The sequence below is a fragment of the Gymnoscopelus microlampas genome (genome assembly GCF_963454915.1).
Source record: "Gymnoscopelus microlampas genome assembly, chromosome: 4".
Taxonomy (NCBI): domain Eukaryota; kingdom Metazoa; phylum Chordata; class Actinopteri; order Myctophiformes; family Myctophidae; genus Gymnoscopelus; species Gymnoscopelus microlampas.
This window is the reverse complement of record NC_139941.1, coordinates 13,618,415-13,633,414: the sequence shown is the minus strand read 5'-3', so window position 1 is coordinate 13,633,414 and position 15,000 is coordinate 13,618,415. Positions and strand designations below refer to the sequence as shown.

General features: G+C 43.3%; 1 protein-coding gene across 1 annotated transcript in view; it reads right to left on the bottom strand.

The window, feature by feature from the left end:
- LOC311044407 (transmembrane protein 132D) overlaps positions 1-15,000 on the bottom strand; it is a gene marked incomplete at both ends in the record, with an annotated part of 261,852 nt that overhangs the window by 111,882 nt on the left and 134,970 nt on the right. The window contains one exon of the mRNA XM_084055959.1: positions 8,362-8,557. Within this exon, the coding sequence (XP_083912085.1) occupies positions 8,362-8,557 (196 nt within the window). The remainder of the gene's footprint in view (positions 1-8,361; positions 8,558-15,000) is intronic.

Below are 15,000 nucleotides of genomic sequence, written 5' to 3'. Positions count from 1 at the left end.
AAACTAAAAATAGGAATGTTTTCTATCCAACCGCGGCGATATGTGAACAAGTAACCAACAAACTTCTGCATAGTATAACTCTTACTTTGTCTGTCGGTTTGTTATTGTGCTTCACTTGTCTCATCTGTCTAGTAATAATAGATAGTGTCAATGTCATCTAGTCAACTCAAGAGGGATCATTATGACAGACGGACAGTGACACGGGCGGCAGTGACAGAGCAGAAGGAATGAATGGATGGATCCTAAAGCCGGAGGTGACATAACAGTGTAGTTATATTCACTATCAACCGGGCTACTACTGTATGTGCAATTCATAAATTGCTTCCAACCAATTCTCACCATATCGGTTTGCAACTGAGTCAACAGCGTGGCCATGGTGGCTCAATGCTGCTTCTGTCGCCGTGCCTGCCTCTCTGTCAAGAGATGTAAAAAGTCATCCCAGAAACTGTGGTTTGCACTCTAAACTTGGCTGATCCACATCAAGGTGATGAGAGGAGAGCATTTATTGGTACTGTATCTCTTTGTAACAACATGTCACCAGCAACTGGCAGCAGAGCAACCAGTCCTCCTGTATCTTTTTTAGCTTTTTATTGCTTATACAGCATATTCAGCCTCATGTTATATTGCACACGACAACCAACAGCACATACCAGGGCCGTCCCTCCCAGGTATGGGAGGGATAATGCGTGCATGAAAAATCTGTATCTATCACATTGCTCCACATTCTCAACATACTAATAAAATACAATTTATATTAGACTATTTCATGAACAGATTATTTGATGGCTAGTTATTTACCCTGAATCTACTCGCTCAAAACGCCAACTGTGCCACCAGCGATTAAAACCAATGTTGATATCACAAGTATTTGAAAATTATAGTGTGAAACATGGATATTAAGCTATAAGTGGTTTCCAGAAACGTGCGGTGGCAGCGTTTCATTTATGATTACACCAAATAGTATGATTACACCAAAAAAGTCATATTCAATTTGTTTTCTTCCAAATCAGCCCATAATGGTTTTAATAAAGTACTTTTAAAATGAAAACTCTCTCTCTCTCTTTCTCTCTCTCTCTCCTTCCAACTTTGTTCTCTAAAAGACGGGGCCTATTTTTCAGCATTTTTCAGAGGTAAATTACCTCTAATAATGCCTTGTTTCCTGAAGAGGGGTATTTTTCTCTCTTTATCTCTCGCTCTTTCTCTCTGCCCCCATTGTTCCCCCGTAATAAGACCAGCCCCTCACGCAAGTCGGCAGAGCCGTGTCCCACCGTTGTGGTAGCACTGTATATGATTGGTCGATGCTTTTAGACACTGTTTTTCAGAGTTTTGGGACAGGCTCATTATGTTTTTCCTGCTCACTTCTGAGGCCCGTGATTGGCCCGCGGGGCTTTCATCTTCACGACCTGTGACGGTGACCCCTCTCAGCCAAATCACCAAGCAGAGGCTGTTTTTTGGAGATCCTTTAGGCGCTTTTAGAGAGAGATGGCGAGGTGTAGTCTATTCGTGGTCTTTCACAACAGAAGTATCAGTGATCATTTAACCCATTTAGACCGCGATTTTCCGCACGGAAAAAACTGACAATATCATTTTTTAAATGAACACATGGTTCTCAATGACCTCATGCACACCCCGTGCGGCGATGCGATGCGGCGATGCGTTTTCTTTTCAATTGAACCCAGTTCGATTCGTGCGTCTTTTCGCATGCGGTAAAAACTGATTGACTAATCGCACCCTGTGTGCAAAGGCCTTAAGGATCTGTGTCATTTTTTTTATTTATTTGGCTATTCAAAAATAGAAGATCTACAAGCTCATACGAGTGTGTAGATCTGCTATCTTTGAAAAACTGTGAAAATCTTTGAATATGTACATTTTAAGCAAACATTTGTAAATCAAATCTTTGCTTCTGGGGATTCTACAAAGTCTTCTAAATCAGTATTTTTTTGTTTTTAAACTTGTATATGTTGCTATAATCAAGTGCTTCTCAAACTTTTTCATGTCAAGGACCACCCAAAATGAAGCGTATTTGGCCGCGGACCCCCATCTCAAAATATGTTTCCAGGGACCCCCAGAAGCAAAGATTTTAATTATTTAAATGTTCGCTTTAAAAATATGTATATATTCAAATATTTGCATACATTTTCACGATTTTTCAAAAACGGAAGATCTACAAGCTCGTAGCGCGGCACTCGGTGGCGCGCTACGAGCTTGTAGATCTTTTATTTTTGAATAGCCAAAGTATAAGATAATGGTTATAGCTAAAATCTTAAATGACACAGATGCATTCCCGGATGGAATGGGTTAAAAGAGTGTGTACAAATTGGTTCCATTTGTAGCACTCTCTGTGTGAAAATTGCGTGTGTTATTATTTTGTTCTTGGGTAAGAAAAGCCCTCTTAGTGTAATGGCGTCATCCGGAAGGAACAAACCCGCGCTCGTTATCTTAATGTCAATCCGAAGTATGTAGTTTGCCGTGAGGTTTTAGGGGGACATTACTGTACTACTTCAAAAGCAGCAGCCGAACCCCAACCCACCCCCCCCCCCCAGTAAAGGTCTTTACACACCTGGAGTGTGACGAATAAGAAAATTCACCTGCAAATGTTTCAAACTATTCATATAGTTGATGCCTCCTGGCTTCTAGTGGTGGAACAAGTACTACATTTTTTTTACTTAGGTAAAAGTATCAATACTGCAATATAGAAATACTCTATAAGTAAAAGTCCAGAACTCTAAATGTACTTGAGTAAAAGTACAAAGGCATTGGCATCAAAATGTACTTAAAGTACCAAAAGTAAAAGTACTCATTATGCAGCATGTCCCATTTCAAGTTTTCAAATGTATAAAAATCTTTTGAAAATAGCAGATCTACAAGCTGACAATGCATCGCGATGTGACGCATTGTGAGCTTGTAGATCTGCTATTTAAAAATGGCCGAAATGTATATACTGTAGGGCTGAAGTGGTTAATGTATGTTTTGTAATAATAATCAAAATCTACAAAGTATACTAGCAACTAAAGTTTTCAAATAATTGAAGTGGAGTAAAAGTACAATATTTGCCTCTGAGATGTAGTGGAGTAGAAGTAAAAGTACTGGAAATTGGAAATACTCAAGTAAAGTACAAATATTTCAAAATTTTACTTGTACATGTACTTAGTTACTTTCCACCACTGCCTCCTTCATACAAATCAACCTCGCTTCGAAAAAGAAAACACCAAAACAAATGACACAAACAACATTTGTATTTCCGGGGACGAATTAATTGCACCAAAAAACGACAACGACAACAATCTGCTTCTAAAAAAAGAGACTCCTGAAGTCTGCTTCCTGCCCAGCGGGGGGGAGATGGTGTGTGTCAGAAAGCCTGGCACCAAATTGAGTTTCCCTGGGCCGGGGCTTTGCTGCGTGAGGGAAGGCTATCAGACCAGATTAGCTGCAGCACACTAGTAATGGAGGTGGGTAAGTCTTGAAAAGCACAGGCCCAACCTGCTCTTAGCCGGAGGTACTTATGGGATGACTTCAGCGGGCCATCGCCGGTGTGCGTGTGTGTGTGTGTGTGTGTGTGTGTGTGTGTGTGTGTGTGTGTGTGTGTGTGTGTGTGTGTGTGTGTGTGTGTGTGTGTGTGTGTGTGTGTGCGGGGTCAAAAGGCTTCTGGAGGCTCAGATATACATTCCAAAATCCGACATCATCCTCCAAAATGCCATCCTTTACTGTAATAAATATGGAATTTGAAGGACCAAAATAGGTGGATATAGGTCAATATACTATGTATACGTATGTGTGTGTATCGCTGTAATAATGGCATTGCTTGATGTTGCTCACTTCGCTGCGATTACAAGAAAAGTCCCAAATCCAGAACTATAGGGTTAAAGGGGAACTTTTTAGACAGCAAATCATCTGTGTACTCGTTGTGTGGAGTATAACATGTGAAAAATATTTTTTTTAAAGATGGAGTGCCATGATATTTTTCAACCCTAAAACCTGATCATAAGGTATTATTATTATCTAAGGATAAAAAAATAAAAAAAAGTGTACAGAAATTGTAAAAAAAAAAAATATTATGTGGACACGCCTCCAGTTCATTAAGTATGCCTGGTTCTCACCTTAGCACCTCCTCCACCACCTTAGCACCACCCACCTGTCCTAGTCCCTCCTCCTCCTCATGCCCACACCTGTTGTGTTATCATAATGAGGGGGAGGGTATGTTTTTTGGGGGCTCTGTGATGTCACTAAAGGGCTGTTTCTCTATTGGCACGTTTGACCCTCAAGATTTCAGCCTCCAGGAAGAAACTCCAAATAATCAGAGAAGACATAGAACTCCATAAAACCACCAACGGGGGGCTTAATGAAGTTCTATCAACCTCATAGACACATGAAAAACAGAAAAAGTGCAAAAACATGGCACCACCTCTTTAATTTACTTGGCGTGTGTGTCCCATATCAACGTGGTGTGCAGTGCTGACTGGCAATTCAGAGGTAGATGAGTAGTGCTATCTAGTGCATGTACATTACCATGTCAGAAGTTGATTTATATCTGAACCTCCTGAGCCTCTGTTGTTCTGTTATGGTTTTCTAAGCAGGTACAGTACACTAGAAAGTACTTTCTATCTGATCTGATCAAACAAATGCTGCTGCTGATATTATGTGTAGAATGATATACGACTGAGTTTTATATAAAACATGTAATTGTTTAGAGGTCCATTAGTCAGAATCAACACCACCACCAGTAATGTGTAGAATTGATCGCTGCACAATGTTGCTGTGCCTATTTTTATTTTGATATATTTTTAAACCACTTATACCCTGTATACTTTCTTGCCCGAGGTCCACCAGGGGTCTGTACCAGGCCCTTTAACTTTTCACCTCTATACCAAATATCTTTGCTCAAAATGACCCAACTATAAGCTCACAACGTGCCGCAACACGATGCGTTGTGAATGTTCACCCTGATAGGGTTTGTTTGGTTAAATGGTATCTTGTGGAAACAAATCCAACAGCCGGTACTCAAACAGAGGGTTCTCAACGCTTGCGATTTAAAATGTAGGTATTTATCAGATGCTCTTAACCAGAGCGACAATAAGCAGGGTAAACGCATACATCAAATACAGAGAGACATTGTAGTGCCTCAGTAAAATAGGATCACAGGTAAACTAAGAACCTAGCATCAGTCTTAACAATAATACTATCAAAATAAAAATCTGTAATATTGAACTATAGGATACCAAGTAAACAATTAAAGGCATTGTAGGGAACATTAAGCCTAAATTTAAAAAATATGTATATATATATTTTTTGCATTTTCTCCCCTCTATCAGCCACTATATAATGATGCTGGGGTGTTTTCCTTCATTGAAACACAGTCCTCTGTCTGAAATCCGTATTTTCCCTTCTGTTTATGTTCATGTTGTTTATGTCCGGGTCGTAAATTAACGCACGCATGTGCGTGTCCGTGCGCGTCCGTGCCCGTATCAACTTTTTACTTTCGGTTTTAAAACGCTCTCAAACTTCTTTTTTGAGGCACATAATTTACTTTTAAAAAATCGTTTGGATAGAATTTAGTTGTTTAGCTTCATATATGTGGTCAATTTATCATGAAAGAGCCTATTTAAAAATATAAATTCAGAGAACCGTAGGGTCGGGCATTTCCGCGAATTGTATCCGCATAAGGCAACCTATTTTGGGCATGACTCATTTAAAAAGTCCCCCCTGCGTCACCCCCTGGTGGTCGGGGAAAAGAACTGCTGGAGGGGCGGTGTTTGACAACAGTTTTTTTCTTTGATTATGTCTGAACTCCCTACAATGCCTTTAACCTATAGCAGGGGTCTTCAACGTTTTTCAGGCTAAGGACCCCTAGCTGAGAGAGAGATGAAGCAGGGACCCCCTCTATCCAGACAATGGCATCGCAGACAGCTTGCTGTTACTGCTGTAGCCATCACAGGCAGTTGCAGCACGACGGACAGGGCGCTGTGATAGCTGCCATGTCGCTAACGCTAACCTGGTTGTCATGCCTGCAGCGGCTGTGCAATCACTTTGTCAACAATGCACGTTCGTGTGGTGAATGTCTATATTGCTGCTCAGTTCGTCCATTGTAGATGGTGTATGTTTGTGTGTGTCTTCTGGAGAACTATGTAGCTCCACAGCCACCACAGTAACTAACGTACTCACAACAACACCAGGCGGCCGCCATCTTGCAGAAAGGGCTGCCATTCGCCAGCTTGCAGAAAAACAAGCAAGCACCTTCATATTTTTTTTTTTTTTTTTTTTTTTTTCCTTTTGGAAATTTTCATCCCACGATTTCCGCGCGGACCACCAGGGGGTCCGCGGACCCCCTGGTGGTCCGCGAAACATACAAAATATAATTTCTTCTACTTATTTTTCCTCATTTTGTAACTTTTACATTACACTTTCTTACAATTTTTTCTTTTTTTTTTCCTTTTTGCAAATGTTACTTAGACAATTTGTCTACCCCCATATACACACGCCCACGCGGGCCCCGTGCGCGTACATGCCTCTAACAGCCATAATCCCCATCTATACTGCCCACTCTGTGCTGCAGCTACACGGATACAGACACAGGGACACGGAGGGACCAACAAACGCAAAGCCCCGTGCGCGGCTGGGGTTGAGGGGGGCGTAGCCCCCCGAAACTCTAGTTGTATAAAATTGTGTTTCAGATTAAACTTACTTGGTCTCTTTTTTCCCTCTACACCTATAATTCTTTGGAAAAAATAGCCGATCTACAAACTCACATTGTGAGCTTGTAGATCGGCTATTTTTGGCTAAAGTTCTCCTCAAAAAAGGAATGCTAGGGTTCAATTGGTTAATGTAAGAAAAGAAAAATCATATCAGACAAATATTTTGCGGGCCCCCCTGTAGTAACTCTGAGAACCCCCTAGGGGTCCCGGACCCCCCGTTGAAGACCCCTGACCTACAGCATCTGTCTAATTAACATGCTATCCAGATTAAATGTTACGTTGTGGTGAAGAAAACAAACAAGCCTATAAGTAACAAAAGCACAAGAACAAATGGCCACGGTAAAGCTTGCTGTCACATCATTTATTAGTCTGTGTCTGTGTTCTTAATATTGTGTTTGAATGGAGACTCTCTCTCGTCTCTGTCGGGTGGAAACCTCATATATCCAAAACCGTTACTTTTCATGATTCAAACTCAAAAGCATCAAAAGTAGCAGATCTACAAGCTCGAAACGCGCCGCTGCGCGCCGCGTTTCGAGCTTGTAGATCTGCTACTTTTGATACTTTAGTGCGACGCTGTTGTGTGATAAAGTAGGGCGTTCATTTATGAAAAAAATAAACTTGAATGTGGAGATAAGAGGTTTCTGCCTTGACAGCGACACTATGTGATGTATGCAGGAGGGATGTGATATAAGCAGGTGTTGTGAGACGTACAGATTGTCATCGGGTTTGTGTCTCCGCAGACGTGACCGTCACTCTAATACCTGCCAGCGTGATGCCGCACACAGGGGGCGCCATGGTGCACGTGTCTGTCTGTGTGTGTGTGTGTGTGTGTGTGTGTGTGTGTGTGGGGGGGGGGGTTTCTGCTGGCGCATGTGCGTGTCTATGAATGTGAATGTGTATGTGTGTGCATGCAAGCTTCCGTACATTTGCGTGTGTGTGTGTGTGTGTGTGTGTGTGTGTGTGTGTGTGTGTGTGTGTGTGTGTGTGTGTGTGTGTGTGTGTGTGTGTGTGTGTGTGTGTGTGTGTGTGTGTGTGTGTGTGAGACAGACAGACAGACAGACAGTGCGAGAGAGAGAGAGAGAGAGAGAGAGAGAGAGAGAGAGAGAGAGAGAGAGAGAGAAGAGGGAGAGGCTTTGTAGTCACAGCAGGGGAGCAAACAGGCTGACCTTTTAGATTTGATCGTCCCCGGGTGGGTGTCAGAGAGAAGAGAGCAAGGATGGAGAGAGAGACAGAGATGATACGGGCGAGAGAGAGAGAGAGAGAGAGAGAGAGAGAGAGAGAGAGAGAGAGAGAGAGAGAGAGAGAGAGAGAGAGAGAGAGAGAGAGAGAGAGACGGAGCAAGGATGGACGAGTAGAGGAGAGGAGGGTGTGAGAGAGTGTCTGCTGTGTTACTTTAACTCTAATATACTGACAGGATAAGCTGTTCTCATGCGTCTAACTTGGGTTTTGTGCACAGCAAAATCCTAAGTATTATTGTGTCTAAAGGTCAACGTTTTGTCATTTCTGTGTGTGTGTGTGTGTGTGTGTGTGTGTGTGTGTGTGTGTGTGTGTGTGTGTGTGTGTGTGTGTGTGTGTGTGTGTGTGTGTGTGTGTGTGTGTGTGTGTGTGTGTGTGTGTGTGTGTGCGTGCGTGTGCGTGTGCGCGCGCGTGTGTGTGTGTGTGTTGCCTTTACCTCAGCCAGTGGTACGATGCCCTGGATGTCCGTGCTGCTTATATAGAGGTAGGAGACCTTCTCGGAGCGAGGGGCCGTGGCCTGCGGGACCCCCGGGTACTCTATGCCCCAGTGGAGGACCTGGGTGGGCACCAGGTTAATGACGTTATCCACCTCAAACTCCAGCTGCATCACCTCGTATGACGGACCCTCCAACCTGGAGAGAGAGAGGAGGATATGAGAGAGAGGAGAGGGAGAAGAAGAAGAGGAGGAGAATGGAGAAAGAGTAGTTTGTTAGCGAGTGCTTTTATAACAGCAAGACAAATGGTGAGAGTGGTGGAGTTTTTTTCCCACTTTGCAGCTCAGAGACACGCACACCCACCCACCCACCCACCCGCACGCACGCACGCACGCACGCACACACGCACGCACACACGCACACACACACACACACACACACACACACACACACACACACACACACACACACACACACACACACGCACACACACACACACACACACACACACACACACAGAAGGAGGAATTATGGAGATAAAAGTACAAAAATATATGTTTTATACTCATGTTATACTCTAGTCTGGGTTGCCAGATCTACTTATTATAATTTCCCCCGCAAGATTTTATTTGACAATAGCCGATCTACAAGCTCACAACGCGTCGTATTGCGACGCGTTGTGAGCTTGTAGATCTGCTATTTTCAAATAGCTGATGTATATGTTAAAGTGCTCACGTGGCCCATAGTCGCTTCTTTTGGGCTGGTTTTCCTAGACCTGGTTGCTTGTTTCTCTCCCAGAATCTGGCAACACTAGGTCTAGTGTGTCTTGTGTCTATGTCCATCTGTGTTTGTTGTGTTTGTGTCTGTCTGTTGATTACTTATTTATTTACTTATTGTTGCACTGTGCTGCTGTAACGCCACAATTTCCCTTTGGGATTCATAAAGTATATCTCATCTCAAAGCAACAGTACAAAGTGTCCTGAAAACAGAAAACACTAGAGCTGTTTTTTAGGCCAAGGACCCCCTAGCTGAGAGAGAGATAAAGCAGGGACCCCCGCTACATATTGTATAACATTGTTTTGCAGATTACACTGTTTCATAGATTTCATAGATAGCTTCATAGAGTTGTTTGACAGCACTATCATCAATGTTGGATTCATGTTAACGTGTGTTTTCCGACATTTAACCATTTAGACCATCGATACTTGGTGAACGTGGACTTTTCCCTCTGTGCCCTTTTTTCCCTGAATACCAAACCTCTTTGCCGAAAATAGCCGATCTACAAGCTCACAACGCCTCGCAGCGCGAGGCGTTGTGAGCTTGAAGATCTGCTATTCTTGGCTGAAGTTCTCCTCAGAACGGGGATGCTAGAGTTCAAGTGGTTAAAGTAAAAAAAACGTTTTAAATCCTATCACACAAAGATTTGGCGGGACCCCCCCCTGCAGTATCTCTGAAGACCCCCTGTTGCAGAACCCTGCACTAGAGGAATGATCAGTGGGTCACTCATAGAGATAGGGCTCATCCTCCGGGGAGTATGAATGCACTCAGCAAGATTCTTATCAATACAAGCATTATGTTCTGAGATATCTCGTGTGTGTGTGTGTGTGTGTGATGGCCGTGACCACAGCCACACATTGAGATAAGACTCCACAAACACACCCATGCCGCCATCATTTTGTTTAGTTTTGCAGTCATTTAAAATACATAAAAACACGACCAGTTTGTTTTGTTTGCATTGTTTTTGCACGTTGCGTTGTTTTTTGCACATTGCATTGTTTTTGCTCACTTGGTTTACATTGTTTGATAATTATTGTTGTATTAATACATTTCTCTTTGTTTAAGTCGGAGCCTTGTATTAGAGAGTTCCGCCAATGAGGGGGCAGAAACAGCACCGGTCACGTGGTTCATGTAAAACTGGAAATAGTTACAAACACTCACAGATTTAGGGCTTTAGGGCTTTGTCACTATTCACCAATAGACTGCTATGTAGAAGACCTGGCCCGATGAAGTGGATGCATGTGACGCAACTCTCCTTGAATGGCTCTGGTTAGAGTTACCGGGCTGCTTCCTGGAATAGCAAAAGATGAGGGTGGGGCCAAGCCATGGACCATACCAAGAGACTTGATTGAAAGGGGGGGGGGTCTGTTAGATGAGTTCATTTCCTGTTTTGTTAAACAATATTTTCAGTAGAGTTATGTTCTTTTGACTTCTGTTAAGGGCCCTATAACTTGTTTGTTATGACATTTTGTTAATCATTTATCACTTTTTTTGGCGGGGAAATTAAACAAACTGTGTTGCCTTATGGTCCCTCACAGTGTGCAAGAGGACATTTTAGTACTAGAGGGCAGGCCGAAGATTGTGAGGTTGCACAGCAAATGCCATGGCAACACAATGACTAGTTTTCAAGATATCTTGGTTTTGGACCAAAGTGCTAGACGGATGGACGGAGAGACAGACAGATGGACAGAAGGACGGCAATTATATTTAAAAAAAAGAGCAAATGACGTACCAGCTGTCAAGCTATAATCTCTCAAGACAGATTTTCAATTTGCAATGAAAAGCTGTCAGCAGGATCACCGGCCAGTTGAATGGGAGCTCTGCTAGGGGGCAGGCCCCTGAGCAGGGAGCAGGCAAATTAGTCTGATTTGCTGTTATTCAGGCATTGAAACGAGTTTGCCCCAGAGGTTAAGACATAAATAAATAAATATCCAAATGGATTCCCAGATCGCTTGTCACCCAACTGTTTTGGAGGAACGTGCGTGTTAATGCTTAATTTATGCTACTTCGTTCGCCGGGGTCACAAGTTCACGGCGTGTAGATTTGCAACATGCTTGCGTTCTTGGTTCATTCTGAAGCTTTCTTGTGCCCTTGAGCCATATGCGGTGCAGAGTACAGATGCAGTGCATGCAGGGCAGAGGGGAGTATAGTAGATTGCATCTGTACTGAGCTCCCACTTACATGATGGGAGATGATGATGATCATCATCATCATCATCATCACTTTTTAGGCGTATAACAAATTGTGATTGCAAGGCCTAAACTCACCCTGCCATGTACTTTAAGCGTGTGAGTGTGTAGGAGTGGAACACAGAGAGAGAGAAAGAAAGAAAGTGTGAGTGTGAGTGTGAGTGTGTGTGTGTGTGCGTGCGTGCGTGCGTGCGTGCGTGCGTGCGTGCGTGCGTGCGTGCGTGCGTGCGTATTAGAAAGATAATGATCAGAAATGTTTAATTGTGTGTGTGTGTGACTGTGTGTGTGTGCATGCACATGCATGTCGTTGTTTATGTACACATACCGTATGTTTGTGTACACTCTGTGTGTGTGCATGTGTGCGAGTCATAGTTGCTTGGGGTTGTAGTGCTCACATGAGTCTGTATGTGTGTGTGCGTGCGTGCATGTGCTCCCGTATATGCATGCGTGCGCCGGCTTGCATCCCTGGGGTATTGGTATTCATACATGTAATATGTGGGACATCACTGCATATCAGCAGCGTGGAGAAGGATTTGGCTGCCAGCATATATTTCTAATGCTCACTGCCTCGCTGATAACAAGCCGCGTTCCTGACATCAATAATAAACACACGTTGACCCAGATAAGACGACCGCTCAGCACTAAACTGAAAACCTGCAACCTGCCACAGCATCACACCGTGCACTTGTCCAATCCCCAGTCTTCATTTCACTCAGAGAACTTTCAAATGGAACCAAATGGGGGGGGCTTAACGTTTTGTGGTTTGTTCGTCCACAATCTTCGTTTTGTTTTTCATGCTTACACCGGAATTCCCTCAAGGGGTCAACAGTCAATCAATCAATCAATCAATCAATCAATCAATCAATCAATTAATCAATCAATCAATCAATCTACGGTATCTACTAAATATATCCATCGCTTTGTAAATGCACAAATTGTTAAAATTGTTAAAACAACTGTGTTATATGATAATTTCAAGATGATGTAACACAAACGAACGATGAATACAAATTACACAGCAAAATCTTCAGCGTTAATTGATCCATTTTGCATCTCTGAGAGGGTACATGCATGCATACCCTCTCAACGCTTAGCATTTTAATATTAACTTCAGCCGGTCTCTAAAGATGTCCCACTTTTCTTTTTTTGGTATCTAGATCAACTGAACATTTTTGTCCGCTCAAGGACAAAAAGAGGGAAAATTGGCCGTGGCCTTTGGCGAACTTACGACCTTTCGGTTGCCCCGCCGATGCAATTACACGCCCCTCTAAATCTCTCCGTTGACCCCAGCTCGCTCCGTGACACCGTTAAGACGAGCCACCTGCTATGTAGCACAGCATCTATATACCTCCAGACCCCGGTGCTCACTCAGTTCATGATGAAATCCTGCACAATGCGATAAAGTTTTTGAAGCGCTGCTGCTAGGCGCCAGACATTTGTACGCAGGGAACACAAACAGCAAAACCGCACAACCATCTACAGGATGAATAGAAGAGAAGGGAAAAAAAGGTGAAAATAAATTTTCCCCTGAGTTGCGATAGCAGTAAAATATATCCGCTCAGAGTTCACAGTAAGTGCAACGTACAGGTCCCCTGGGTGCTATTTACGAGATAAACCTTTGGCACGCGCACAAACGCGCACACGCACACACTGAGTGTGTGTCTTTAGTCTCTAAAGCATAAACAAACAGTGTCGGCCTATATGACTGGCTCAATCCATTTTTTTGCCAGCTTTCTCTTTTTCTCAATAAACCCACACTATACAGACACACACACACACACACACACACACACACACACACACACACACACACACACACACACACACACACACACACACACACACACACACACACACACACACACACACACACACACACAGCACAAGATATCACTGAACCTCACCAATTGGCTTTGACATGACCTTTAACCCTTTGTGTGCGAGCGTGCGTGCGTGCGCGCTTGTCAGAGATGTGTTACCCGGAGAGAAAGAGCAACGTCTGATGGATGTCAGCTACCCTTGACCTCCCCTCTATCCCTCCATTACTCTCATCCCTCTCTCCATCCATCCATCCATCTGTCTGTCTGTCTGTCAGTGACAATATCTAACTCTCAGAGGTCAATCAACACGATCCTGAGAAATAGACATTATCAAACTCAAGGTCTTTTAAATACAAAAAAAGGTTGAGAATCAGTTAGTCTACGGCAGTGGTTCTCAAAGTGGGGTCCTTGAGGGGGTTCCAGGGGGTCCCCAGCTTAAAAGTAGGTAACATAGCATCACAATCATTTCCACCACTTTATCCATTTGTACGTTAGCTATTCAAAATTAGCAGATGTACAAGCTCACAGCGCGTCACTTCGTGCCGAGCTGCGAGCTTGTACATCTGCTATTTTTGAAACATTTTGAAAAATGTCGAAAATCGGTCTGCGGTCAAATACATATAAAAAATCGGAAAAAGTTTGAGAACTACTGCTCAGTCATTCAACAGCACAAGACCGTGTCCTCACGGCGGGCAGCTCCCGTGTGCGAGCCAACGAGCGTGCGCGCGCGTGTGTTTGTGTGTGTGTGTGTGTGTGTGAGTGAGTGAGTGAGTCAGGACACTTGATAGAAGGAGAGCGTGTGAGCCCTGAGCCGACCCGTCCCCGGGTGGATCATTGTTGTAAATTGTCAGAAACGATCAATAGCCCACAGCAAGGGGGGCAAGGCTGGGGCAGGGAGTTAATGGGAAAACGGCCAAGTGAACTAGTCCGTGTTCTACACCCCCCCATGGGGGCTTTCTAAACGGTTAACCCATTAAGACCGGGAACGCATCTGTGTGTGTCATTCTAAGAATTTCTTTAGCTATTGAAAAATAGCAGATCTACAAGCTCATAGCGTGGCACCGAGTGCCGCGCTATGAGCTTGTAGATCTGCTATTTTTTTTCATCGTGATTTTTTTTTTGCAAATCTTGGAATATAGATTTTTTTAAGTGAACATTTTTAACTCATGTTACAACTTCTGGGGGAGGGGGAGGGGGGGGGGGGGGGGGGTTCCCTGGAACAAAATATTTTTAGATGGGGGTCCACGGCCAGATACATATAATTTTGGGGGTCCTTGACATGAAAAGGTTTGAGAACCAATGATATATAGCAACATACCTTTTTTCAAAAAACAGTTTTGAAGACATTCGTAGAATCCAGAAGCAAAGATTTGAGTTACAAATGTTTGCTTAAAAAATATATATATTCAAAGATTTGCACAAAATGTACACGATTTTCTCCCAAAAAATAGCAGATCTACAAGTTCATAGCGCAGCACTCTATAAGCTTTATATCTGCTATTTTTCAATAGCCAAAGAAATCTAAAGTGACACAGATGCGTGCCCGGCTTGAATGGGTTAAATGGAGTTCTATCGAGAGAAAAGTGGTGGGTTTCTTTTATTTTATTTTTTTGTCTGAAGGAGTTGAAAGAGAGTCTAACAATGGCATTGGTGTGTGCAATTCAAGAGGTTCACACAGAGTGTTCTATGGATTCTTTTGGCGAGCTGTCAGCCTTGGGTTTGAGTGTTCTATGATAAAACAGCAGAAGATGTACATGGACAACATGAAGCAAGATAGCACTTGCTTATAGTGATGTTTCAATAGTTCTAAGATGTAGCGACGTTCGGTAAAATGTCTTTCTGGCATTTCTGTGCC